At 39.4% G+C, this 27,148-nt stretch overlaps 1 protein-coding gene across 6 annotated transcripts in view; it reads right to left on the bottom strand.

Annotated features, from left to right (window-relative positions):
- CNTN4 (contactin 4) overlaps positions 1-27,148 on the bottom strand; it is a 1,023,175-nt gene that overhangs the window by 73,121 nt on the left and 922,906 nt on the right. For all 6 annotated transcript variants that reach the window (XM_070359500.1, XM_070359495.1, XM_070359496.1 and 3 more), the window contains one exon: positions 19,952-20,079. In XM_070359500.1, the coding sequence (XP_070215601.1) occupies positions 19,952-20,079 (128 nt within the window). The remainder of the gene's footprint in view (positions 1-19,951; positions 20,080-27,148) is intronic.

The raw sequence follows: 27,148 nt of genomic DNA on the forward strand, positions 1-27,148 counted from the left end.
AAAATGTGATAGGTGAAACAAGGCAGATGGTCACAGAGAAATATGGGAGGAGATCAAGGCAGTAATAAGGGTAACTCTCCATGGATGGGGCTGTGACCAGATGAAACAGAGCACTCAGGAGGGGGTGCTAGAGCTCAGGGAGAGGAAACACTGAGCTAACACGGCAGAAACACTTTATCTGTGAAGCCAACTACGCAGAGGCATGCATAAGATGTTTGCAGCGCACAACGGATCGGCCAGGTGCAGGAGCTCTCAGCTGCTGGACTGTGAGCAGCAGTCATAGAGAAGGCAATAAATATCTGAATACTGATGTGTGCTAATGAATGTAAATATATCTGATTTAGTCTTCCCAAGAATCCTGTGTAGTAGGCTCAGTTATACCCATTTCACAAGTTCACCCTGAACAGCTTGGAAGTGGTAATGTTAGGATTTGAACCTGATCTGTCTTTCTGCAAAGCCTGTATTCATCACCCTATAATGATATATTAGCAGATAAGGAAAGAGATGGACCATATTGGATATTCCAGAGACCTTCTCTACCCAGTTATGCTGCTTTTAATATTTAGCATGCCATCATAGGAATGGAGAGGAACTGGCCAAGAGTCTCCAGAGCTACAGTGCATGGAAGATGTGGTGAGAGTACTTCTCCAACCATGTATTCAGGAGCAGAGTTGAGGACTGTGATCACAGTAGAAACTGGATCAGGAGAAGCACCTAAGTAGCTGAAAATCATAAAGCTGGTGATCCCTAAGAATGTGTCAAGCTCCAGGAATTACGATTCCCAGATATCAGAGCTGGTAAATTTATTGTTCCTTTCTCTTTTTCTTTCTTTCTTTGTCAGAGTGCAAAAGAGATCAAAACTTATTTTTTTCCTTCTAAAATAAACATATAATTCACTTCACATAAAATTCTTCTTTTAAAGTATACAATTCAGTGGTTTTTGGATATTTACTTTCTGTGTAATCATCACTACTTTCTAATTCCATAAAGTTCTATGACCTCAACAAGCAAAACAAAAAGCTGTACCTGTTAAGAGTTAGTCTCAATTCTCCCAAAAGCTAATCTACGTTTGGTTTCCAAGAATGTGCTTGTTCTTGACATTTCATAGAAATGGCATCATACAATATATAACCTTTTTTTGGTCACTTCTTTCACTTAGCATCATGTTTTCAAGACCAACCCATGTATCAGTATTTCATCTCTTTTACAGATGAATAATTAATGTATGTTCAGTTCAGTTCAGTCACTCAGTTATGTCCAACTCTTAGAGACCCCATGAACCGCAGCATGCCAGGACTCCTTGTCAATCACCAACACCCGGAGTTTACTCATACTCATGTCCATCTAGTCAGTGATGCCATCCAACCATCTCATCCTCTGTTGTCCCCTTCTCCTCCTGCCTTCAATCTTTCCCAGCATCAGGGTCTTTTCAAATGAGTCAGCTCTTTGCATCAGGTGGCCAAAGTACTGGAGTTTCAGCTTCAACTTCAGTCCTTTCAATGAACACCCAGGACTGGTATTGTTTAGGATGGACTGGTTGGATCTCCTTGCAGCCCAAGGGACTCTCAAAAGTCTTCTCTAACACCACAGTTCCAAAGCATCAATTCTTTGACGCTCAGCTTCCTTTATAGTCCAACTCTCACACCCATACATGACTACTGGAAAAACCATAGCTTTGACTAGATGGACCTTTGTTGGCAAAGTAATGTCTCTGCTTTTTAATATGCTGCCTAGGTTGGTCATAACTTTCCTTCCAAGGAGTATGCGTCTTTTAATTTGATGGCTGCAGTCACCATCTGCAGTGATTTTGGAGCCCCCCAAAATAAAGTCTGACACTGTTTCCATTGTTTCCCCATCTATTTGCCATGAAGTGATGGGACCGGATGCCATGATCTTAGTTTTCTGAATGTTGAGCTTTAAGTCAACTTTTTCACTCTCCTCTTTCACTTTCATCAAGAGGCTCTTTAGTTCTTATTCACTTTCTGCCATAAGGGTGGTGTCATCTGCATATCTGAGGTTATTGATATTTCTCCCAGCAATCTTGATTCCAGCTTGTGCTTCATCCAGTCCAGCGTTTCTCATGATGTACTCTGCAAATAAGCAGGGTGACAATATACAGCCTTGACGTACTCCTTTTCCTATTTGGAACCAGTCTGTTGTTCCATGTCCAGTTCTAACTGTTGCTTTCTGACCTGCATACAGATTTCTCCAGAGGCAGGTCAGGTGGTCTGGTATTCTCATTTCTTTCAGAATTTTCCACAGTTTATTGTGATCGACACAGTCAAAGGCTTTGGCATAGTCAATAAAGCTGAAAGAGATGTTTTTCTGGAACTCTCTTGCTTTTTCCATGATCCAGTGGATGTTGGCAATTTGATCTCTTGTTCCTCTGGTTTTTCTAAATCCAGCTTGAACATTTGCAAGTTCACAGTTCATGTACTGTTCAAGCCTGGCTTGGAGAATTTTGAGCATTACTTTACTAGCGTGTGAGATGAGTACAACTGTGTGGTAGTTTGAGCATTCTTTGGCATTGCCTTTCTTTGGGATCGGAATGAAAACTGACCTTTTCCAGTCCTGTGGCCTCTGCTTTTTCCAAATTTGCTGACATATTGAGTGCAGCACTTTCACAGCATCATCTTTTAGGATTTGAAATAGCTCAACTGGAATTTCATCACCTAATGAGTAATCATCCATTGTCTACATAGACCATTGACTGGATAAATCACACATGATTGGCATGTGGATTTTTGCCACTTTTGGTCATGGCAAATAATGTTGCTATGAACATTCATATACAAGTTTGCACTGCTTTCTGATATATTTAAACAGGGCTCAGTATCAAAGTCAGTATATATAACAAAATTTTATATACTGAAAAATGCCCTAAGAGTCCCACAGGAAGGCACTAGGCTTGGAATCACTACATTATGCAAATGAGCCAGTTTGCTAGGCAGCTCTGTCTTTGGCTCTGAGCCTGCTGATGTGGCTGGCTTGTGTTTGGTGGTCATCATGTATAAAGACAACGTGTCATCAGACGCTAGAATCCCCTTCAGTGTGGCCAGGTGATCATATTTTCAGAAGTATGTGAAGACTAAGGCACTGTGAGGCTAGGGTTCTTTCAGATCCCAGTCTCATGGCCACTCGTGGATGGAGTGGTTGATAAAACTGCCCACACCACTTAATTTCTAATTTTTCTTTCAGGTATTATAACCTGAATTAATACAGAATAAATGTTTATACAATGCAAATCTCCTGTTCACGGAAGATTTCATCTCATCTTCTCTGAAAGCCTGAGTGACAGTACCTCTGGATAGATTTTTCTTTTGTTGTTGAGTGAAAAAGACATTGGAAATTAGAGGGCTTTCATTCTGTATTCCAACTTAAGCAGTTCTTTATCATAGACAGAACTTCAGAACTGGAGGAGGCCTTCACTCTCTCTATTCAGGGCTCTTCGTTTTACAGGTGAGAAAACAAAGAGTCTGAGGCAGTATGATCCACATGGTGTCACACAAGGGGCTGGTAACTAAGCTGGACCCAGAACCCACGTGGGCAGGACCTCACTCACTGTTCTTTCCACTGGAAGGCAATCATTCCCATATTCACAAAATTCAGACAAAGTTGGTTATACCTTCTCAAGTTTTTTTTTTTTTAACTATTCACAATCTTTATAAACCCCCACACTGTCCACTGTTTCCTTTTTTTCTCTCTCTCTCTCTTTTTTTTTTTTTTGGCAGTAAAGCTGAACTCTAATTCCACTCCCCTCAAACCCCAGACTGATAGGGGTTCCAAAAAGACACATTAGCCAAGGGAAAGAGCTATTTTGTCTATAATTTATGGCTTTTCCTTTACACAGAGAGCTTTCCCAAACAGATCAGCACACTAAAGATTTTGGCTGGAAGATAGCACCCCAATTTTCTAGAGTTAAAGCTTAGCACAAATTCTGTCATTCAAACACAGTCGTCAAATCAACTAGAAACATTCATGGAAATGAGCTTGTAGGTATTTCATGACCACTACTTTATTACCATTAATCCATATTCTCCCCATCTCTATGACAATTGACAGGAACCCCCGTCAGCAGCTAAAGAAAGCAGAGTCTTTTTAAAGACAGGAGCAATTTGTTTCCCAGTGAGAAGTGATAACCTGCCTCAATTTGCTTCAGATTTCTCAAAGATTATGACTTCTGTTTTCTTGTCCCAATTAACTACTGGCCACTCCTGAGAAGACCCTGTCCATTCAGACAACAAAGTTTCTAATCCCACTGATAACCTCCTGGTAGAGATATGGGAGTGAAATGCAGATGTGGAGTAGAATAATGTACGGAATTATAAACAGAATGATTTGAAACATTCCCTCTTCCAACCATCTTTTTCTCTTAGCCCTATCATGGTCAGTTTGTATCCACTTACTAATGTAACAGATGAAAATAATCAAAAGGCTGATCTTTCTCTCAGAGTCATGGACCCACTTAGTATTGCATGTCAAATGCTCACAGAGGTCCTGATGATATCACCACTGTGTGATTTAGAGATATGAGACAATGAGGGATAATGAGGTCTGGGAGCAATTTACAGAATACATGCCTCCCCTCTAAAAGCATTCCAATTCAAAAGTTTTAAATACTCTCACAACCAAAGAAAACAGAGTGTGCGGATTCAAGTAAAATTAGCCATGAGAGCACCAGTTTGCAAACTCTGGTCTATAGCTGACGTTTAAAGACTCTTAATGCTTCTTAAGAGTCCTCTCTTCTCTCCTCCCCTAACCTCACTCTTTCTCATCCAGTGGTGAACCTGGGAAAAATCAGTGAAGAATTCCTGGCTCTGCATTACCTTCTCCTGCAACCACATACAGTGGTCTGATCCTCCACATTATAAGGTTCGTAATGGCTGACCTGAGGCTGTGCCATGGTGCAAGTCTACCCAGTGTGCAGTTCAGTCTTGGGAAGCCCACCAATGCTATGTACCCAGTCACTTTCTCACCTACCAGTTGTATGAGTTACAAAGCTGACATCTGACTGCCATCTGCCTGACTGCCTTGGCTTACCTCTTGAAGGGTTCAAAACTCAAGCAATGAACACAGGTATTGTTTACGCAACAGCCTCGAATTCCAACACGTAGTTAAGAGAAAATCAATTTTCATAGGACTCTTTTAAGAATAAACTATTCATAATTAGCAGAATAACCTTTTCAACCCATACTGCATTTGTGATTATGGATAAATTCATGCTGGGAGGAAAAAACAAAAACAGAAGGACTTTGCCATAAGAAAATAATGTCACCATGACAGAACTCAACCTAGCGGCAATATTTTCGCTCAGGGGTAGAAAAGCACAGGGCAGAAATAAATTTTTCAAACTATAAAATCATAGACTGATAACATTTCAGAATTGGGAGGTTCATATGGATCAGTGTTTACAAAGTCACTGAAGCAGGTCACAACAATGTTAAAACGACTGGGAAATGCCTTTTGCAGGCCACTGAGACCACGCACTTCTGTCTGTTGCATGAATTCTTTCTGCAGTGTTACCCTGGAGTAGATGTCCAGTCTGGAAATGAACCTCATTGATAATTTTTCTAAAAAATCATTTGTTTCATCTTCTTCATGGTCTAATTGTTTGAAACTTTTTCCTTTTATTGAACACAAATAATATCCTCTGTTACATTTATTACCTATTTAGGGACTGCCCTTTGATACCACACAGAGTTTGACAGTTCTTGAAATGTTCCTTTCCACCCTCCCTAACTCCTCTGCTTTGGCTTAACATCCTTCAGCTATGTCTCCTATCATTTGCTCAGTTGTCTTTCTCTAGGCTGATTTTAAATTTTAATGTCAGTCTGAAAAAACCCACAGTCCTCCTCAAGTTTTATTTTCACTGGGGCTACTGTAGAGTTTAAGAATTTTGGTTTCCTCTCTTGTTTTGGGTTCTCCATTAAGTTATAGATATAATTTGCTTTTTTTTCTAAAGCACAGAATATTGTTAACTCACCAGTAATCTTACAGTCAGCAAGACCTTTAACACACAGCCTGACCCTAAACTTTTACTCTTTCAACTTTACTTTTGGAGCCAAGTACAAACCTTTACAGTTGCCAGTATTAAAATTAATCTTGTTACATTTGGTTCCCATGATTATCTTTTGAATACTGGTTCTGTCATTTCATCTATTCCCTCATGGTTCATGTGATCAGAAAATGTACTCAGCATATTATGAGTAACGTCATGTGTCACTGATAAGAAATTTCAATAGGGAAAGGTTGAGGAAAGAGGGCAGAGGGATAGTTCAGGACCTCCCTTCCAGGCTGACATGCATGCCCTAATCAAAATTTTGGGGTGAGACATTTAAACCAGTCCTCCAAATTATCCTCCTGTCTCTTCCCCATCTTGCCTGCATATGTAACACAAGAGAGTTTTTTTTAAAGGTGTCTTCTTGATGCTATTTTGACTAGCAGGAGAAAGGAACATATTTATAAGAGAAAAAAAAAAAAGGTTAGTACTTATTTCTCATTTGAAAATCTATGCTGACAGAAAGTTATTAATGACAAAAGAAGTTATGGGACAATGTGTATAATGTAATCTTTTGGTAACAAGGATATTTATTTACAGGTTTGAAGACAGACACACACATAGGACTTCCCTGGTGGCACAGTGGCTAAGCCTCTGTTCTCCCAATGCAGCAGGCCCGGGTTTAGTCCTCGTCAGTGAACCAGACCCCACAGGCCTCATCTAGAGATTCCACATGCTGCAACTAAGAGCCAGCACAGCCAAGCAAATAAACAATAAATAAATATACACACAGAGACATACATATACACGTATACATTTATTACATATATCTAGGTATGCCTGGATGTAATTCTGGAAGACAACATAAAAACTTATGTGGCTCTCTCTGAATAATGAGATTGTCTTTTTCCTAATATTTCTATAAATAATATGGATTATCCCCTACTTTAAAGGTAATTTAAAAAATCCTATGTTGGTGATAATAGCTTTTCTTTCTAAATTTTCTTAGAAAATGCAAAATTTCCCCTGAAGTTGGTGTCAAGATCATTTAGGTACAATTGATAGAACGTGTTTTCTTTGCTTTAAAAAAGAAAAATCAAAATATTTTTCTCTCTACGGTCCACAGTTGCTGAAATGGGATCAATAGTGTTTCAGGGCCTGCCTCTTAGGAAGTGCTCTCATCTCCTCTTTCACATGTATTTTTCCTGAATGTGCTGAGGATTTCCATTCCTCTCATACATTAGGTAAGTGCTTTCTGCCTGCAATTACCTTTACATTTTTTAACCTGCTGAACTCTAATTCATTTTTTAATTCCCAGTTCAATGATCACCTTTACTCCCCCAGTTAGTCACTCACTCCACTTTTTTATTCCTTCCACAGTCTGAACACAGTCTATTTCTTGGCTCTTGTTAATAGTATCCACCTTTAGACTGTGAGCTCCTAGGTTTTTGACCTTTGACGTATTTAGGTGTTCTCTGCAGAACTTACTAAAAATGAAAATTTCTGGGTTGCACCCCTGGAGGGTTTTGTTCACCAGGACAGGGGTCCAGGAATGTGCATTTATTAAAAACAAAACTCTAGGCAATTCTATTGCTTGTGGTCCAAGGCCCACAGTGCCTTACAGGGAGAGAGATGGCTACATCTTTTACATCTTTTGACTATTTCCTCATATCCAGACTGCATCAGTTCAGTTCAGTTCAGTTGCTCAGTCGTGTCCGACTCTTTGCGACCCCATTAATCGCAGCATGCCAGGCCTCCCTGTCCATCACAAACTCCCGGAGTTCACTCAAACTCATGTCCATCAAGTCGGTGATGCCATCCAGCCATCCCATCCTCTGTCGTCCCCTTCTCCTCCTGCCTCCAATCCCTCCCAGCATCAGAATCTTTTCCAATGAGTCAACTCTTCGCATGAGGTGGCCAAAGTACTGGAGTTTCAGCTTTAGCATCATTCCTTCCAAAGAACACCCAGGACTGATCTCTTTTAGAATGGACTGGTTGGATCTCCTTGCAGTCCAAGGGACTCTCAAGAGTCTTCTCCAACACCACAGTTCAAAAGCATCAATTCTTCAGCTCTCAGCTTTCTTCACAGTCCAACTCTCACATCCAGACTGCATCAGTGCTCCTATATCATCTATACTGGTCTTTATAATTGTTTCTTTTGTCTTAGGCATCAAAACGTATTAGTACAAATAGCATTGTGACCATGTGACTAGATGTTTTACTTACCCTGTGGGCAAAGGCAGTAGAGGCAGATCAATATTATATCAGAGGAGATGTGGGCTAGGCTTAAAAGAGTAGATGTGGAAGAAAAGGCACTTCTGATTGCATCCTTAGGATCCTACTGTTTCAGGTAGCCAAGCTTTACTTATATTTAGGTAGCCAAGCTTTACTTATATTTCTAAGCAGTTCTACTGCTGAAAAGAGATAAAGGCGAGGGGGAGTTAATATGATAATAGGTGACATGTTTTCCAGTTCAGGAAATTTTCAAAGCAGATGTTGCTAATCTTCACTTAATAACATGTCTTGCACACTGATTATAGAACTGCTATAAGGCCATGTAAGAAGCCCCCATTGCTCTAAATGTTCTGCTTACATTTCTTCTCCCATAACCAGTAACCTACTTTCAGCTCTTCAAATGGCTGCATAAAACAGACAACCATTTTAACCTTTTAGAAATGGATCTTGCTAGAGTAAATCAGAGAGAGTTGATGGAAATGTTAATTAACTTGCTTTCATCTTGGTCAGGTTCTGTATTTAACCTGAAGGCCCACACAGTCTTTCGGAGGGCTTTCTTAGATTTGATTGTATATGACAGCCAGAGAAATTCAATCATGGTTTTGGTGAGGTGACAAGTTTGGGAGGGCACTATTCCTCCTGCTTCTGGCACAGAAAACAGATGCCAAGAAAGGAAGGTAGGTGAGAGTCACTTATGAATTATTCTGATATATCTCTTTTCTGGTTCAAGGTTTGTAATAGACAGAATTTTCCTTTTCAAAGTTGGGAACCAACTCTTGGATTCCCCCACGGGGCCACCTCTAAAATACAAGGCACACACACACACACCCTCCCTCTGCTTATGAGGGAATCATGTCCATATAAAGCCAGTCTGCATGACAAAACATCATTCTCAAACCCCACAGGAAGCTCTGATATTTAGGAACAGAAAATAAAAGTGCTTAATTTTACTTTCCTTCTTATTTATAACACAATTAGTCGCTTAATCCATTTAGCATTAAATCCATTTCAGCATTGGACATTATAAAAAAGTAAACTCAGTATAGTTGAAAACAAACCACATTGACTCTGCAACATTTTATGACTAAAAAATCTCAACATAAACCATTTCTAGCTCTGTGGCAAGATGCAAGAGGACAGATGTAACTTTAAAAGATGTACATGAGAAAGAGAGGGATTTTTATTTATGTATTTGAAAAATATACAACTTTAATAATGCTGGGCATGTGTTCAGAAGTGGTGGCAGAGGTAGGTCAGAGATCTATGCTTTTTAATATCAACCTCCTCTCAAGTAAGGATTTTATCACATTAATAGCTAAGTCATACTGATTGTAAAACAGCTGAAATGAGGCAATTAGTATGGTCTGTGACAGCCGTGAAGAATGAAACATGTGAGGTTTTCTGTGCAAGCCAGATGGATATCTTCAATATACTTCTTATTATCTGCTTGTGGTAATAAGTTCAATTAAACTGAATCAGTACAACACAAGTCTCTTTGAATTGCTGGAAAAGAAATTAATTATGTGCTTCACATTTAATGAAGCCAAAGAGTCATATTCTGTTTGCATTTTTTGTTTGTTTGTTTTGTTTATTTTGATTGGTAAGCACTCACTAGGAAATAAACCATTCATTTCATTCTACGGTAGTTTTTTTTTTTTTCCCCCTTAAAAGAAAATACTTGGACAAGCGGGTTAAATATCACTAGTAATAAGGTTTTCTCTATTCTACAATGTCTAGGAGAGAAGGAGAAAATAAGATGCATTCTCTGGGTGATTTTGACTATAATACCTGACCATGTACAGGAATTCTGACCTGAGGGATTTTTTTTTTTTTAATTTCGTTACAGAGATCACTCATGTAAAACTATAAAAAAATGATTACCAATACTCATATTCCCATTTATAGAATTAACAGTCTTTAACATTTTCCCCATAGACCTCTAGCCTTTTTTCCCCTCTAAATATACATTAAGAATTTACCCTCAAGTAAAATATTATCAATACAGCTAAAGTCCTTTAATATAACCTTACTCCAGATCTCCTTCCTCACAAATTAAAATCACAGGTTAGCACTTATGCTGAGCATTGTATTTTTATGTTTAAACATTTCATGATATTATTATTACTAATTCTCTATTAAATCATGCTATATACATTATATAAATAAAATACATTATATGAAATACTACCATATGCATTATTCTTTAATTTGCCTGCATATTTTTCGTCAACATAATGTACAAACAACATAATGAACATTTTTGCAAGTCCATCTCAGAATACGTATAATTTCCTCTAGAGTAAATATCTCAAATAGAATTGCTGGGCCAATTTTCCTTGTTCACATCAGTGTCTATCCCAGATCACATTCCTACTCAAACTATGTGAATACTATTTTCCTTCTATCCTTACTAACAAATTATTTGGTTAGATGTCTAGCTTTTGTCAATCTTATATGTAAAGTCGTATCACACTGGTACTTTAATTTGCATTTCCCTTATTACTGATATGCTTAGTCACTCAGCCATGTCTGACTCTTTGTGACCCATTGGATTGCAGCCTGCCAGCTCCTCTGTACATGAAATTTTCCAGGCAAGAATACTGGAGTGGCTTCCCTTCTCCAGGGAATCTCTCTGGCCCAGGGATTGAACCTGTGTCTCCTGTGTCTCCTGAATTACAGGCAGATTCTTTATCTGCTGAGCCATCGGGGACGCCCTGATTATTAATGAGGCTGACAATTTTTCAAAATCTCACTAGTCCACACTATGCGTTTTATATTAAAGGCAAGAACATGAAAGCTGCCTTCAGCATAGAGGCCTTCTTAGGGAAGGGCAGGGTTGGCATAGAGAAGCACAATAGTTAAGGAATTATGACTTCCCTCTAGACCAGAAGTGGAAAAATGATGGGCAGGATGGATTCAGGGTAGACTGCCCTGGCACACAGTCTTAATACATTTAAATCTCAGCATTATAAAAGGAGAAAAGCGCTTTTACAGAGAGGATCAGGCAAAGAATGATCATATCCATGATTGATATTGCTAAAGGCACTTTATTTGCTAAATCTGTGTGGCCTTCATTAGGGCTCACAAGAATCTCAGGGGAAGTAATTATGCTCTGTTCATAAAAATCTTGGCTTCATGTTTTGGCAGAAAAAGAGTTCTAGGTTACATCATGGTCAGTGAACACAGGAAGCGTAAGAGGCACAATCATCCACCCTTTCTTTAGGCTTCTGCTATTTGAGTTGTGAAGTGAAAGTGGAATTCCGTCAGTCACGTCTGACTCTTTGCGACCCCATGGGTATAGTCTATGGAATTCTCCAGGCCAGAATACTGGAGTCAGTAGCCTTTCCCTTCTCCAGGGGATTTTCCCAACCCAGGAATTGAACACAGGTTTCCTGCATTGCAGGCATATTCTTTACCAGCTGAGGTACAAGGGAAGCCCAGGAGTACTGGAGTGGGTAGCTTATCCCTTCTCCAGTGGATCTTCCTGACCCAGGAATTGAACTGGGGTCTCCTGCACTTCAGGCAGATTCTTTAGAAATGAGCTATCAGGGAAGTCCCACTATTTGAGTTAGCTGCTGCAAAGTCTAGAGTGGTAGGTCTTCTCAGATCTAATAGGATCTAGTACTGAAATGTTCTGACCACTGTTCTACCAGGGGATCTAACATAATTAGTATTCTGCACTTCTAACAACAAACTTTTCCTTCCTACTCTAAATGCCTTGGGTCAGAATTTGTGCTAATCCTATTAGAAAGACCCTTAATTATTGCCTCTAAATAATTGGTTCCAGTGGAAGACATCTAATTAGGTAGAAATGTATTCTGTTATAAGGGCCCAACATTAAGAGCTTTTGTTATGTGTTAGTAGCAAAATGTCATTGCTGATTACTGATTTCTGATTGATCCCCAGTCAAATATGGAAAAAGCCTTGAATAATTTTACATAGAAGATGTGGGCTGCTTCAAACTTATTTTCAAAAAAAGTTCCAATTGAAAAGACTATCGTATCAGTCATGCCATGCATGGAGAGGTTGATATTTTTCAATTTCCTATAGTTAAAACAGAAGAACAATTTTAAATAATGCACTGTAATAATGTTTTAGAAACTCCTTGGTATTGGTAAGAAAATTCCTTTTTTTCTGCAATCTATATTATTGGATAGCATCTTATCTTCTAAATATAAGCAAACACTTGATGGAATGGACAATGAGCACCAATTCTGGCAAGGGGACAAATAATTAAATGTTCAGGAAGCCAAAGAACACTTTCACTTTGCAGGGTTAGGGAATGAAGATGCAAACTAATCTTGTATTAGGAGCATATGTGGTCTTAGTTAAATACTACTAAGAATCCTTTTTCACAGCACACCTGATCTGAGCTCCCTGCTACATATAGCAAATTTCCAGGGATATCTAATTTTACACATGGTAATGTTTATGTTTCACTGACAACCGAGAGGGGCGGGGTAGGAGGTTGGAGGGAAGTTCAAGAGGGAGGGGACATATGTATACCTGTGGCCAATTCATGTTGATAAATGGGAGAAATCAATATAATATTGTAAATGAATTATCTGCCAATTAAAAATAAATAAATTTAAGAAAAAAGAACCCCTTTTTCTAACAAAGATAAAGTACAAATTTACTTTTTCTTAAAATACAAGTAATTCTGTGCACTGAATAAAAATTGAAATAAAAGAAATATATTTACATATTAAATTGTTAAAAATTTAAATGAAATTTATTTGCTAAGAAACATTTTAAAACCCATATGAAATCAGTATAAAATTTGTATAGAGAGCAACTAAAACTAAAAATAGCTACCATATGACCCTGCAACCCCTCTCCTGGGCATATATCTGGAGAAAAACATGGTCTCAAAAGATACATGCACCCCAATGTTGATTGCAGCACAGTTTGCAATAGTCAAGGCATGGAATCAACCTCTGTCAATCCACTGACAGAGGACTGGATAAAGAAGATGTGATAAATATATATAATGGGATATTACTCAGCCATTAAAAATAATGAAACAATGCAATTTTCAGCAACATGGATGGACCTAGAGATGGTCATACTGAGTGAAGTCAGACACAGAAGGAGAAATATCATATGGCATCCCTTATATGCAGAATCTAAAAATAAATGATATACATGAACTTATTTACAAAACAGACTCACAGACTTCATGAATTTATGGTTGCCAGGGTGGAGCGACTTCACTTTCACTTTTCACTTTCATGCATTGGAGAAGGAAATGACAACCCACTCCAGTATTCTTGCCTGGAGAATCCCAGGGACGGGGGAGCCTGGTGGGCTGCCATCTATGGGGTCGCACAGAGTCAGACACGACTGAAGTGACTTAGCAGCAGCAGCAGGGTGGAAGGATGGGGAAGGGACAGTTAAGGAGTCTGGGCTCAGTATGAATACACTGCTATATTTAAAATGGATAATCAATAAGGTCCTATCATATAACACAGGGAATTCTATTCAATGTTATATAGCAGCCTGGATGGGAGAGGAGCTTGGCGGAGACCAGACATATGCTTGTGTATTGCTGAGTCCCTTTGCTGTCCACCTGAAACCATCACAACATTGTTCATCAGCTATACTCTAACATAAAATAAAAAGTTAAAAAAAGAGAAGGGATTAGAAAGTTTCTTTTTTTCTGTAAAAAACTGAGTAGCAAATACTTTAGGCTTTGCTGGTCAAGAGGCAAAACTGAGGATAGCTATACTTTACATGGTCTCCCCTCGTGGCTCAGATGGTAAAAAGAATCTGCCTGCAAAGCAATAGAGGCGGGTTCGATCCCTGGATCAGGAAGATCCCCTGGAGAAGGGAAGGGTAACTCACTCCAGTATTCTTGCCTGGAGAATCCCAGGGACAGAGGAGTCTGGTGGGCTATTACATGGTCTCTGTCTTGACTATTCCATCTGCTGTTGTACAGACACAACCATCATCAATAATGTAAACAAGCGACATGGCTATATCTCACTAAAACCTGATTTATGCACACTGAAATAAGAACTTCATAAAAATTTCTACATATCTGAAAGTATTATTATTCTTTTGATTTTTTTTCAACCAGCAAAACACATGGAAACCATTCTTAGCACTGGGTTATACAAAAATAGATGGCTACCTGAATTTGGCCCATAGGCCATAGTTTGCCAGTGACTGAAAATTCAGTCTTTTTAGACTCTGGTGTGTATGAGGATCAGGCGGGATGTTTATTAAAAATGTACGGTTTTCACATCTCACCCTCAAAGATTTAGATTTGTTAGGTTAAGGGTGAGGCAGTAGGGATATGCATTTCTATTAAGCATTCCACTGAAATTTCACTTAGTTGGTAGCATGTTCAAAGTTGTTTGATGTAGGATAGAGCTTCAGATGGTAAAGGATCTGCCTGCAATGCAGGAGAACCGGTTTCAATCCCTGGATTGGGAACATCCCCTGGTGAAGGGAATGGCAACCCATTCCAGTAGCTTGCCTGGAGAACTCCATAGACAGAGGAGGCTGGCGGGCTACAGTCTATGGGGTCACAAAGAGTTGGACATGACTAAGTGACTAACACTTTCGCTTTCTTTCACTTTCAGGGCTCCTCAAAGTATGGTCTGGAACCACCAGCCAGAGAGTTAGTTACTCAAGGTCACTTTGGATGTAGTTCAGCTAGATAACAGCACAGCTTACAGCCCTGCATTTCATTTTGAGCCTGGGAGATGATCAATAAGATCTAGGGTAGCTATTACCATAGTTATCTTGCTGAACTACATCCAAGACAAAGAGAAGTCACTCTTCTTGAGGATTGCTACTTAAAAATACCTGTCATAGGAAGCCTGTGCAATAAAGACACTGCCTCATGCATGTGAGTTAAATGGCATGCCTTTAACTCTGCTCTACAGATAAAAATGAATTAGTAAGTACAGTACTGCATGGAAATGTAGCCTGCCTTCCATCTAGTTCTTAATGATGTTCACAATCGCTAAAGCACATCTTCCATGAAAGGTCAAATATGATGCTTTCTGTTAAGATTCAGGGGTCTGACTTGAGAATCATTCTTGCTTAAAATAAAAGAGCGACTCAAAATTCCAAATAGATGCTAACTAGCTAAAAAAAAAAATCAGTCAAATTTAGAAATTCAGATGATGGGATGATAATCAAGAGCCCCCTGGGCACCTGTCAGAATTCTGCAGTTTAGAAGCCCGCTCATGCATAACCTGAATATTTATCTACTTTGTGGTCGTCTGCTAGAGATTTATTTTAAACCTGCTGTACCTGCTGTAGTAGATCTATTCCCTTCTCCCCTTCTCCCCTGCCGGCTTTACTTACTGTCCCTATGTTTGACAGTATCTTCAGCTTCTCTCCAAAAAACTAGTGTAGGGGGATGGAAGAGAATTGGATCTTAAAAGCATTGCTAATGACAAAATTATTGCAAAAAGGTTAGAGAAGATGTTGTCTGATGCCTGACCTTCATAGTGTTTTAATCCCAGACACTGGAGGAGATCAAAACGAATATAAGCACATTTTAAGGTTAGAGCATAACTTCTCTGATAAATCAGTCCCTTTGTGGATCTCTAAATTGAATTAAGATACAGCGCTCCATCACATTTCGGGCTATTTTGCTACATTTACATTAAAGGTGTAGGGCTCAAGCATTTTGATGTGTGATTCAAGACCTGGCACAGTTCATGTGGAGTTCAGAACGGTTTTCTCTGCCTTTATCGTGCTTTATGAGGCAGATTTCTAAATTCTATTTCTCCGTTTATGTTAATGTCCTTCTCAGCGACCTGGCAGTCTGAGTGCCCCTCTGTGCCGCGCGCACACACACACACACACACGCACACACACACGCATACTTCCCATTAATGCAAATGGGACTCAGAATCAAGCAACAGGAAATAAATATACTCTGAAACACCTGACCTTACCCAAGTCATACGGTTAACTCCTGTGAACATATTAACCAAATAAAGCTCATTTTCTTTTTTCCCCATCTCACTTGGGAGAAAATATTAAGAATCAGAGGGGACTTCCCTGGTGGTACAGTGGTTGAGGAGCCTCCTGCCAATGTGAGGGACCTGAGTTAGATCCCTGGTCCGAGAAGATTCCACATGCCTAGGAGCAACTAAGCCCATGAGGCACAACTACTGAGCCCTCAAGCTGCAACTACTGAGCTCATGCGCCTAGAGCCCGGGCTCCACTGCAAGAGAAGCCACCGCAATGAGGAGCCAGTGTGCTGCAAAAAAGACAGCCTCCACTCACTGCAACTAGAGAAAGCCTGCACTGCAATGAAGACCCGGTACAACCAAAAATAAATAAATAAATACTCAAACAGAACAAAACAAAAATTAGACGGCCTCTCTGGAAAAAGTGACTACAGTTGAATACCCACAGCCAAGCCTGGAAAGAACTCTGCTTGGAAACAAATGAATTCATCCACAATCAAGTGGGGAACATACTACTTTGACCGCACAGTTTCTGCCTACAGATCTCTGCTTTCCTCTTTCCACAGGCCACTGGGCTCTTTTGGACCTGTCCTTCCTCCTTCCCCATCTATTTCACAATCTCAGTGCTCCTTTGCCTCAGCATAACATGTCTCCAGCACAGGCAGGTGTGTACTGACCCTGTTACATGTCCCTCTCTATCCTTTCCCTTAAAGTCCGCTAAAACTGTCTTATGTTTTGGAATGGAAATGGAAAACTGGCATTAATCACATCTTCCAATCGTTGTGTACCACCTTAACAACCTTTTGCACATCCTTTTATAATAATACAAACAATATTTCTTTAGAAATATAAATATATTTTAAAAAGGAGTTTTTAAAAAATCATTGCCATTAATGAAAAAGTAACATTTTCCTAATACATGTGGAAAGATATATATATATATATATATATATATATATATAGTTAGTAAAGGAAACAAAAAAAATTAACTCTGAATTGTCTAAAATGATCTTTTATACCATACCTGGGGAAATCACTGTTTAAGATGTTAACTGGAAGGCAAGAAATGAAGTGTTAAGTTTCTTAACATAGGTAGAAGTTATTACTCAGCAACATTTATATCCACCCAAATAAGGAGGCGATCGTGGCATATCTTATCATCGGTGTATCGCTAAGCTTTGCACCATAATTCAGTATAAGCGCAGCAGCAGGGAAGTCTCTGCATGCCTGTGAATGGTTTTACCTTGGGACTGGCAGTACTGCTGGAAGATGAACTCTGATGGGAAAGAGAGGAACTTCTGCCAACTATTTTGAGAGCTGAAGAAGTCAAGGCTTATAGGACGGATGCCAACCAAACACAAGGCATAACTTATTTCTACATGTGAACCTCCCCCCCAGTTTTAACAATATATAGAGCATATATATGGCGCCTGTGCTTAGGTAAATATAGACTTATGTCTGACTCTTGGACTTACAGTTTTCTATCTGCATAAACAAGAATGTTTATGATAAAAACGCTTCTCTAAATGGCAGTACTTTTCAAACTTCTAATGACTCCAAAATATGTAATTAGGTAACTTTTTTTTTTTTTTTGTAATTAGGTAACTTTTAGCTTTCTTCATTAAATTAAAATAGAGGCAAACATTCTTTCTGGGATATTTTTATTTGTCTTAGGCTATCTTACTTCATAGCTAATCAGGTTTTAGCTATGTTATTAATCATCTCTGAAAGCTTGGGGTTACTCCTGGTTCTAGTTCATCACTAATTTTCCTTTTGTATTTGAGAAAGCTATACATTAGTGAAGACACTAGCTGAAATTTTGCTATGCCAGTATTATCTAAACTTTTTTTCTTTGCCCTATAAAACAGAGTGAACACACAGTCACATACCCATGCTGTTGCTCCAAGTGAATAATTAATAGATTGAAATAGCTGGGGTCAACATAAATACAGATTTATGTCTGACTCTTGGACTTACAGTTTTCTATCTACATAGACAAGTATGTTTATGATAAAAAGTGAAAGTGAAAGTGAAGTCTCTCAGTCGTGTCTGACTCTTTGTGACCCTGTGAACTGTAGGCTACCAGGCTTCTCCATCCATGGGATTCTCCAGGCAAGACTACTAGAGTGGGTTACCATTTCCTTCTCCAGGGGATCTTCCCAACCCAGGGATCGAACCCAGGTCTCCCACATTGAAGGCAGACACTTTAACCTCTTAGCCACCAGGGAATCCCCTTATGATAAAAAGGCTTCCCTAAATGGCAGTACTTTTCTTTCTTTTTTTATTTTATTTTTAAAATTTTATTTTATTTTTAAACTTTACAATATTGTATTAGTTTTGCCAAATATCGAAATGAATCCACCACAGGTATACCTGTGTTCCCCATCCTGAACCCTCCTCCCTCCTCCCTCCCCATATCCTCCCTCTGGGTCGTCCCAGTGCACCAGCCCCAAGCAGCAGTACTTTTCAAATTTCTAATGATTCCAAAATATGTAATTAGGTAATTTTTAGCTTTCTTTGTTAAAACAGAGGCAAATATTCTTTCTGGGATATTCTTCTTTGCCTTCGGTTATCTTATTTCACAGAGGGAGTTACAAATGGGCAAGGGGAAATAATAAATACATTGTAACACATCTATATCTATTATGGAGAAACAGGAAAAATGAGTAAGATTTCCTGGCACAGTAGAAAGAAACAGCAAGAATGCAAAATCAGGATTCCAGGGTTCATATCTGCTGTTGGTGACCTTGAGAAACTCGCCAACCTGAGCTTTATCTTCCTCAGTCAGGTCATGGCCAAGATCCCTTCAATTTAAAAATTCTTTGATTTGGCAGCCAGATATAAAGTAACATAAATGCAAATGAAATGTAAATTAAAACCTCATCTTCACAATTCTTACTTGGTACTTTTAGCACATCCCATCAAACTGGTGTTCTGTCATCTACTATAAAGCACCCAGGTGAAGGAATGTGGAAAATTTTATTTCCTTAAAACTGGCAGGGTGGGCTGGGTGACTGAAGCAAAGCGCAAAGGTGGCCAAAGCCCTTTATGGGTACAATAATCCATATCCATGCCTCTGAATAACCAAGACAGCTCTTTTAAAAATCTCCAATGTCATTGTTTAAACAATGCTAGCTAAAAATAGTATTTGAGCCATGGGTTTTGGTGTTCCTAGACATGAATTTCAAATCTATAGAGACGTGAAGAAATTTAATTAAAGGATTGAAGATAACATTAGTTAGAATATTATAATAGATACAATGGCAGTGATTCTCAAAATTGTATTGGATGATTCCGAAATAAGATAGCCTTTCCGTCATATTCATGAATGACAGTTCTCTAAGAATTGTTAATCATACCATGTTTGCCTTGATGGGTTAATTTAGCAACACAGTGATATCTGTGATATTAATATGAAGGATGCCACTTCAATAGGTTACATTATTTGAAATGGCGACACATATGTCAATCTACGTGTTCTCTGGGTTGCTGCTGCTGCTGCTAAGTTGCTTCAGTTGTGTCCGACTCTGTGCGACCCCATAGATGGAAGCCCACCAGGCTCCCCTGTCCCTGGGATTCTCCAGGCAAGAACACTGGAGTGGGCTGCCATTTCCTGCTCCAATGTATGAAAGTGAAAAGTGAAAGGGAAGTCGCTCAGTCGTGTCCGATTCTTAGCGACCCATGGACTGCAGCCCACCAGGCTCCTCCACCCATGGGATTTTCCAGGCACGAGTACCGGAGTGGGGTGCCATTGCCTTTGGTTCTCTGGGTTAGTCATTACCTTTTACTACAAGGTTTCCAGTACTGCTCGCAGTTCCAAAATGGTTAGTGGCTATGCAGGTGTAACTTCCAGCATCTGATTTAGTCACATTGATGATTCTGAGGCTTCCATCTTCAGAAATGGTAATTCTGAAATTAAAGAAGATAAACCCCAAATGGTAAGTTTACTTCATATGACCAACTGGAAAATATTTCTGTCATCCTGTCATTTTCAAACTATTAAATCATAGTTACATCACTTGACAGCCTCATCTTTATTTATGATATTTACCTGCATACAGATAAATATAATTAGGATGTGTGATTTATTTAGTAATTATATTACTTTAATTGCTAATATGGTTTCAACATTCTGTTGGGATAACTGCTAGAAATATGAGACAGGATGTAACCATTCTCTCTCTTTGGCAGCTATAACCACATTATCCAAAAGGAAAGCTTATTGTAGATTACCATTCATCATTAAACTGCTGAAGAATAAGAAAGAAAAATCCTTGATGGGCCACTTTATGCATTTTCATTGAAAATGTTTTCTTCCTTCTCGAGAGGCTTAAATTAAATGAGTTATTATTAAGCTTATTTCTTCCTGAAATATGTCAGACAATACACTTTTAATGAGATGCAAGAGCTGAACTAAAAAAAATTAAAATATTCCACAACATGGTATGACTTTGGCAGAACAGCAAATGTGGATGGTGCATCTCAGGGCCCACAATTAGGGACAAATATCTACCACCAGGTGGGAAGGAGGCATTTCCACTGACGGACACAAAACTGGAACAGGGGGACTGGAGGGAAGCCTGTTTGCAACATGACTATAGCAGAAGGGAAGGGTATGCAGATGAACAAGGCATACAGCTTGCCTTAGAGGATAGTTGGAGAAATAAGAAATGTACACAGATGGCTTATTCAAGGTACATGTCTGTTGAATATTTACTGCATCTTTCAAATCTACCCACTCCTGTCTATCTCCTTGGCTCCCACTTTCTCACCCAACCTACCACAACAGCCTCTTAAATGATCTGGCTATTTCTACTCCTGCCTCTCAAGTGCATCCTTCAGTCAGTGGCCAGGCGATCTTTTAAAATACAAATTACCTCACCCCTCAGGCTTACAGATCCATCTTCAGCTCCACTTTGCACTCAGAACAAATTCTTTCCCAGAACCTATATGGCCTAAGGAATCTGGCCTTTGCCCTTCTCTTGACTTTGCCTTTCTCATTTCATCTTAATCTTTCTACCCTTCAGTGAGGTCTAGACACACAGGTCTTCTGCAGGTTCCTAAAGCATCTGACCTCCTTCCCTCCTCGGGACTTTCCTGTAATATTTGCTCTCTGTCTGCCTCGACATCAGGACACAGCTATCACCTTCACGCTCTCTCGGGACCTCAACTTGTGGCTAGTTGTTCCTTATGGACTTTCCCTGGCTTACATTTCTAAATGGATTTCCCTTTTCCTGTTAATCTTGTTTCTGCAGCCACTTTATTTCTTCCCATTCAACTCAATTCAGAAGTTTTCTTTACCTGTTAACCCTCCTATCAGATGGAACATTAGCTTCCCTGAATACAGGGACTCTGTTTTAGGACTTAATCTCCTGGATCTAGTACATAATAGATACCCTGTAAGCATCTCTTAAGTGATTGAGCGAACTGGTCACAGAGGAAGAGCTAAAAAATCCAGTAGCGTGATTTTCAAATAAGCTGTATTTGTTTTTGATGTTAAACAGTGCACACCAGTAGTAACCAAGTCCACAGTGATTATGCATGCTATACTGGAGGGCTTTCATTTTTAATTCATCTTTATGATGATTTAGAATTCATTCCTTGTATTTAAAGGGAATATTTAACAGAGAAACAAACATTTGTGTAAAAAATGCAAAAAAAAGAGAAAAATCAATACTGTTATTGGAATTCAGAATGGCTAAAGCACTTGGCACCAGTACCAGCCTTAACAGAGTCCTTCAGAAAAGAACTAGGAGGAACACAGCTTTATTTAACAGAACTTTTGGCTAAACATTTAAAAATCATGAGAAGATTTAGTTACACTGGGTTGCAAATGTGGTACATTTTTCATGAAGGTGCTTAGGAATGGCGAGGTGACCACATTCTTGATGACCCATTCCAGGTTCTAAGATTCAGGCTGAGGACATGGTGTGAAGGTTTGAGAACTCTACCAAGGATGCTGGCATCAGAGGATGGCTAATCAAATTCCAGATCCGTCAGCTCTGGCTGTGTGACCCGAGGCAATTTGCTTAACTTTTTAAGTTTTAGCATCCTCATCTATAAAATAGAGCTCATAATACTAATCTTATAGGATGGCAGCAAAAATTATGTAAGAGGGTCAGAGAGATCCTTGGTATTTATTAGGGATAATAAAAAAAAGTAATTCTTTTTTATCTTTAAAATTGTTCTGTTATGTAATAATTGGTACAGATGGGGAAAATGGAACACAGTTATCTTAATATACTTAAAATAGTAATTAAAGCAGCCTGCTTCGTGCATTCCAGTGTCACATCAGACAATCTGAAGTCAATGTACAATGACCTGGGTCATCCCAAATCAAGGTCCAGGATACAGACAAGAAGGCCCTTTGTTCATTTACACCATAGACACGCACATAACACTTTGGTCAATAAAAAACATATGATACCCTATTAGCCAAAGAGCAGATGTAAATACTCACAAAAATAGAGTGGTGATTAAATCCTAATTACCTCGATAATCACAAATACAGTATTAAAGGAATTAATCATGTTCCCATTTACAAAATAATTGGCTGGAAATTGTGAAATGCTGGCATACTAGAACTCAGTAAAGAAGGTGACGTTTGTGTTTTGGACATGGAATCATCGTCCATGAAGTAACACAGGCCTTTGTTGTTCAACCGCTAAGTTGTGTTCAGCTCTTTGCGATCCCATGGACTGCAGCACACCAGGCTTCCCTGTTCTTCACCATCTCCTAGAGTTTGTGCAAATTCATGTCCATTGAGTTGGTGATGCCTTCCAATCATATCATCTGTCGCTCCCTTCTCCTCCATAGGCTTAGGATGTATTAAACACTCTGAGGTGTGATCTGACTCTTCTGAAGCGCTGCTGCTGCTGCTGCTAAGTCGCTTCAGTCGTGTCCGACTCCGTGCGACCCCATAGACGGCAGTCCGCCAGGCTCCCCCGTCCCTGGGATTCTCTAGGCAAGAACACTGGAGTGGGTTGCCATTTCCTTCTCCAATGCATGAAAGTGGAAAGTGAAAGTGAAGTCACTCAGTCATGTCTGACTCTTAGCGACCCCATGGACTGCAGCCTACCAGGCTCCTCCGTCCATGGGATTTTCCAGGCAAGAGTACTGGAGTGGGGTGCCATTGCCTTCTCTGATGCTAAAGGGCTACTAATAATTTATACTTTTAAAATTCTCCAGATCTAAAAGGCTTGCATAGCACTGCATATTGTATAATGCCAAAGGATATAAATAAGGAAACAAAGGATTTGTCATCAGATGACCTGGGTTCTAGCTTTGACCCTGATACTTGTGAGGTATATGACCTGACCAAAATACTCTCCAAGACAAGGTTTCTCGACCTCAGCACTACTGATGTTCTGGACCAGAGAAGTCTTTGTCACGGGGAGAGTATTTAAGGAGATCCCTATCCCTTACCCACTGTACTTCATTGGCTATGCTTGTCCTCCCAAATCATGACAATCAAAAATATCTCCCAAATAATCTCTGGACACATCCACCTCCAGCTAAGAGACACTGGTCTCCATCAGTCTTTATTTTTTTAATTACATAGGATATTATGATGTTTATCTGCTACAATAGATCAGACATGTGAGAGTTTCTTTTAACTGTAAAGAGCTGTACAAATATTTTTCTGAGCATCAATTGCATCCTGACATCCCTAATTTTGATATTTTCATTGCACAAAAGGTATTTAACATATAGTTGCTACTCAGCTGCAGGACCCAGCTGGTTCTTCATTTCTCTCCCAAGGCTCTGCTTTCCCTTTATTCTCAAAACGTCCCTGTCCAATTTTCTAGGAGCCTTGTGAAATGAGAAAGTAATTTTTCAAAGAACAGTTCTGTCCATCTTTAAGAGTTCGTCTCCTGACACCAGTTTAATTTTAATCTTTCCATTGTTTTCCACAAAGAGTTGAGTAGAGACCTAAGCCCCCAATGCTAGAGTTCCAGACAATGGAGAAAGTCAAGGAGGTGGGGAATTTGTAGAATTTGTAATTTTTAGTACCTGTCATTAAATCTCATCATACTTCTGGGACTGCTCATTCTTCCTAGGGATAATCCAATTGCAGGTTCAATATGAAATTGGGATAATTGCTCTTTTGGGAAATTCAACCACTTCCTTATGTGAGCAATGCAGTGTAGTGAATAAAAACATATGTTCTGGAACTAAGTTGTCTAGACTCAAATCAGCCTTGTACCAGTTATGAGCTGTGTGACTTTGGGTAAATTAGTTCTCCTGAAGCTAAATTTTTTATTTGAGATAACGGAATAATAAAAGTAACTATATTCATGGTTTGCTGTAAAGATATGCAACGCTCAGAACAGTACATGGCACAGAAAATACACCACATAAGTGCATGCATTTGCCAAATGTTCTATTAGCTAAAGCTCTGTGCCCTCCTACAGATCCATTGTTTCAAACATTAATACAGGACTCTGTTAAGGCTAAGGCTACTCTCGAGTCATTCTTGAGTAGTCATTCTTCACCCCTCTGAAGTTCAGCAACACACTACTATGCTTAATAAGGATACAGGTGACAACAAACAGTCCTGGAAGGGGATGAAAAACTGGACTCATAAATATCTATTGTAAACCTCCTGCATACCAAAACCTCTACAGATCAGGAGGACTTTAAAAAAAAATTTTTGGCCACACCATGTGTCAGGTGGGATCTCAGGCCCCCGGCCAGGGATCGAATCTGTGCCCCCTATATTGGAAGTACAGAGCCTTAACCACTGGACCACCAGGGAATTCCAATCTGGAGGACTTTAGACAACTGTATAGCTAGAAATAATGATTACATAGCTAGAAATTGACTGCTTTGATCTCCCTGGACTGCAAGGACATCAAACCAGTCAATCCTAAAGGAAATCAACCCTGAGTATTCATTGGAAGGACTGATGTTGAAGATGAAGCTCCAATACTGTGGCCACCTGATGCAAAGAGCTGACTCACTGGAAAAGACCCTGATGCTGGCAAAGATTGAGGGCAGGGGGATAAGGGGGCGGCAGAGGATGAGATGGCTGGATGATGTCACTCACTCAATCGACGTGAGTTTGAGCAAACTCTGGGAGATAGTGAAGGACAAGGAAGCCTGGTGTGCTACAGTCCATGGGGTCACAAAGAATCAGACACAACTTAGCAAAATGAACAACAACTAATATTTAGATACTTGCTTCCGTTCCACGTGGATCCTATACCAACCTATTTTGCAGTGAATTCATGTTTGTTCCATTAATAAAGTGCCTCATTCTAGTCTAAGAATAGTTTTATTTCCACATTTCTTTCTCAAACAGGTTTCCAAGTTCCCACTTCATTTTAATTCCCCCATTTCAGACTACTGACTGACCTGTAGCTATTAGCTTGAGATTGAACTTTGAGCTCCTCCTAATACTCATGCATAGTGATGGAGTTAGATTAAAAAAAAAAAAAACTGAAAATGTAAATCTGCTTCTGGCTTAGAACAGAAGGTTTAGCCTTGACCGACCTGTAGGCTCTTTTTAAAACATTGATAGTATCAGAGAAAAGTCGAAGATGATAAAGCAGCAAGTAGTAAAAAATAAAGGTATGACACAGAACTTAATTTTCTCTACAGGAGACGAGGTCATCTAATGTACAACACAGTAAATTACCTATCGCATAGAGAAGCAGTTGTTCCCCCAGTGTCATTTGGAGACTGCAGATCCATAGGGTATAGGAGCGTATCTGGAATTATGAGACAAATTGAATCTCTCTTTCTCAATATGAGGCTCTGGGTAACAGCCACTGAAGAGCTGACCTTGTCAGTCCTATAAATCAAAACCAGTCTGGGGACACTGGACCTTTAAAAATGCTGATCTTTTCTTTTTTGGGGCTCTGGTAACAGATGACAAAAGCTGCCAACTCCACAATATTCTATCACCCTACAGAGGAGGGTTATTCCAAAATGGCAACCTATGATTTTCTGGGTTGTTCTCCATGGAGGCCCGACTGCTGGTGACACAGGCAGCATGTCCTCACCTGCCCCTAAGTCGTAAGGAAACACTTCCCTTAAAAGTCAATCCCTTGAAAGTACAAATTCTCCCCTTCTGCAAAGGGAGGAATTATGAATTAATAACTTCCTTTCAACAAAGGAAGTATCAAACTGTTCAGTTAAATTAAATATTATCTTTCACATTGTTAGACCAGGGATAACATAACTCACTTAAAAATCACACATAGTTTAAAAAAAAAAAAATCAAAGAGTCATAGGAGGCTTCTCCTTTCTTTTATACGTGAGGAGTTCCAGAAAACATGTTTGGAAGTTGAAAGCCAGAGCGCGAAAAAATAGGCTTACACATTACAAGGGGAATGAACGCTCCTGGGGGGCTGAAATATATTATAAAACATTAACAGAAGTATTGTACATCTTAGCTCAAGCAAACTGACAGGATGGTGGAGCTATCACAGGACCCCTGATCCCAGGAACCACAAGTGATGCCCTAGAATGAGAAAGAACCACCTAGCCACAAATCTGTTTGCTTCAGTCAGCACAGAATTTTCTCTTTCTTTTTTTAGTTTTTTTTGGAGTATTATTGTTTTACAGTATTGTGCTAGTTTCTACCATATAGCAAAGTCAATGAGCTGCACATATATACCTGCGTCCCCTCTTTTTTGAATCCCCTTCCCATTTAGGTCCGTGCACAGCGTTAAGTACAGTTCCCAGTTCTGTACAGTAGGTGCTCATCAGTTATCTGTTTTATATATTGCAGTGTGTAACTGTCAATCCCAATTTTCCAATTCATCCTACCCTCCCTTCCTCCCCCCGGTGTCCACACATTTGTTCTCTGCATCTGTGTCTCTATTTCTGCTTTGCAAATATGCCCATCTGTACCATTTTTCTAGATTTCACATATATGCATTAATATATGATATTTGCTTTTCTCTTTCTGACTTACTTCATTCTGTAGGACAGTCCTTGAGGCAGAAAAACAAATAAGACTTACAGAGTT

The sequence above is a fragment of the Bos mutus genome, chromosome 22 (assembly GCF_027580195.1).
Source record: "Bos mutus isolate GX-2022 chromosome 22, NWIPB_WYAK_1.1, whole genome shotgun sequence".
Taxonomy (NCBI): Eukaryota; Metazoa; Chordata; class Mammalia; order Artiodactyla; family Bovidae; genus Bos; species Bos mutus.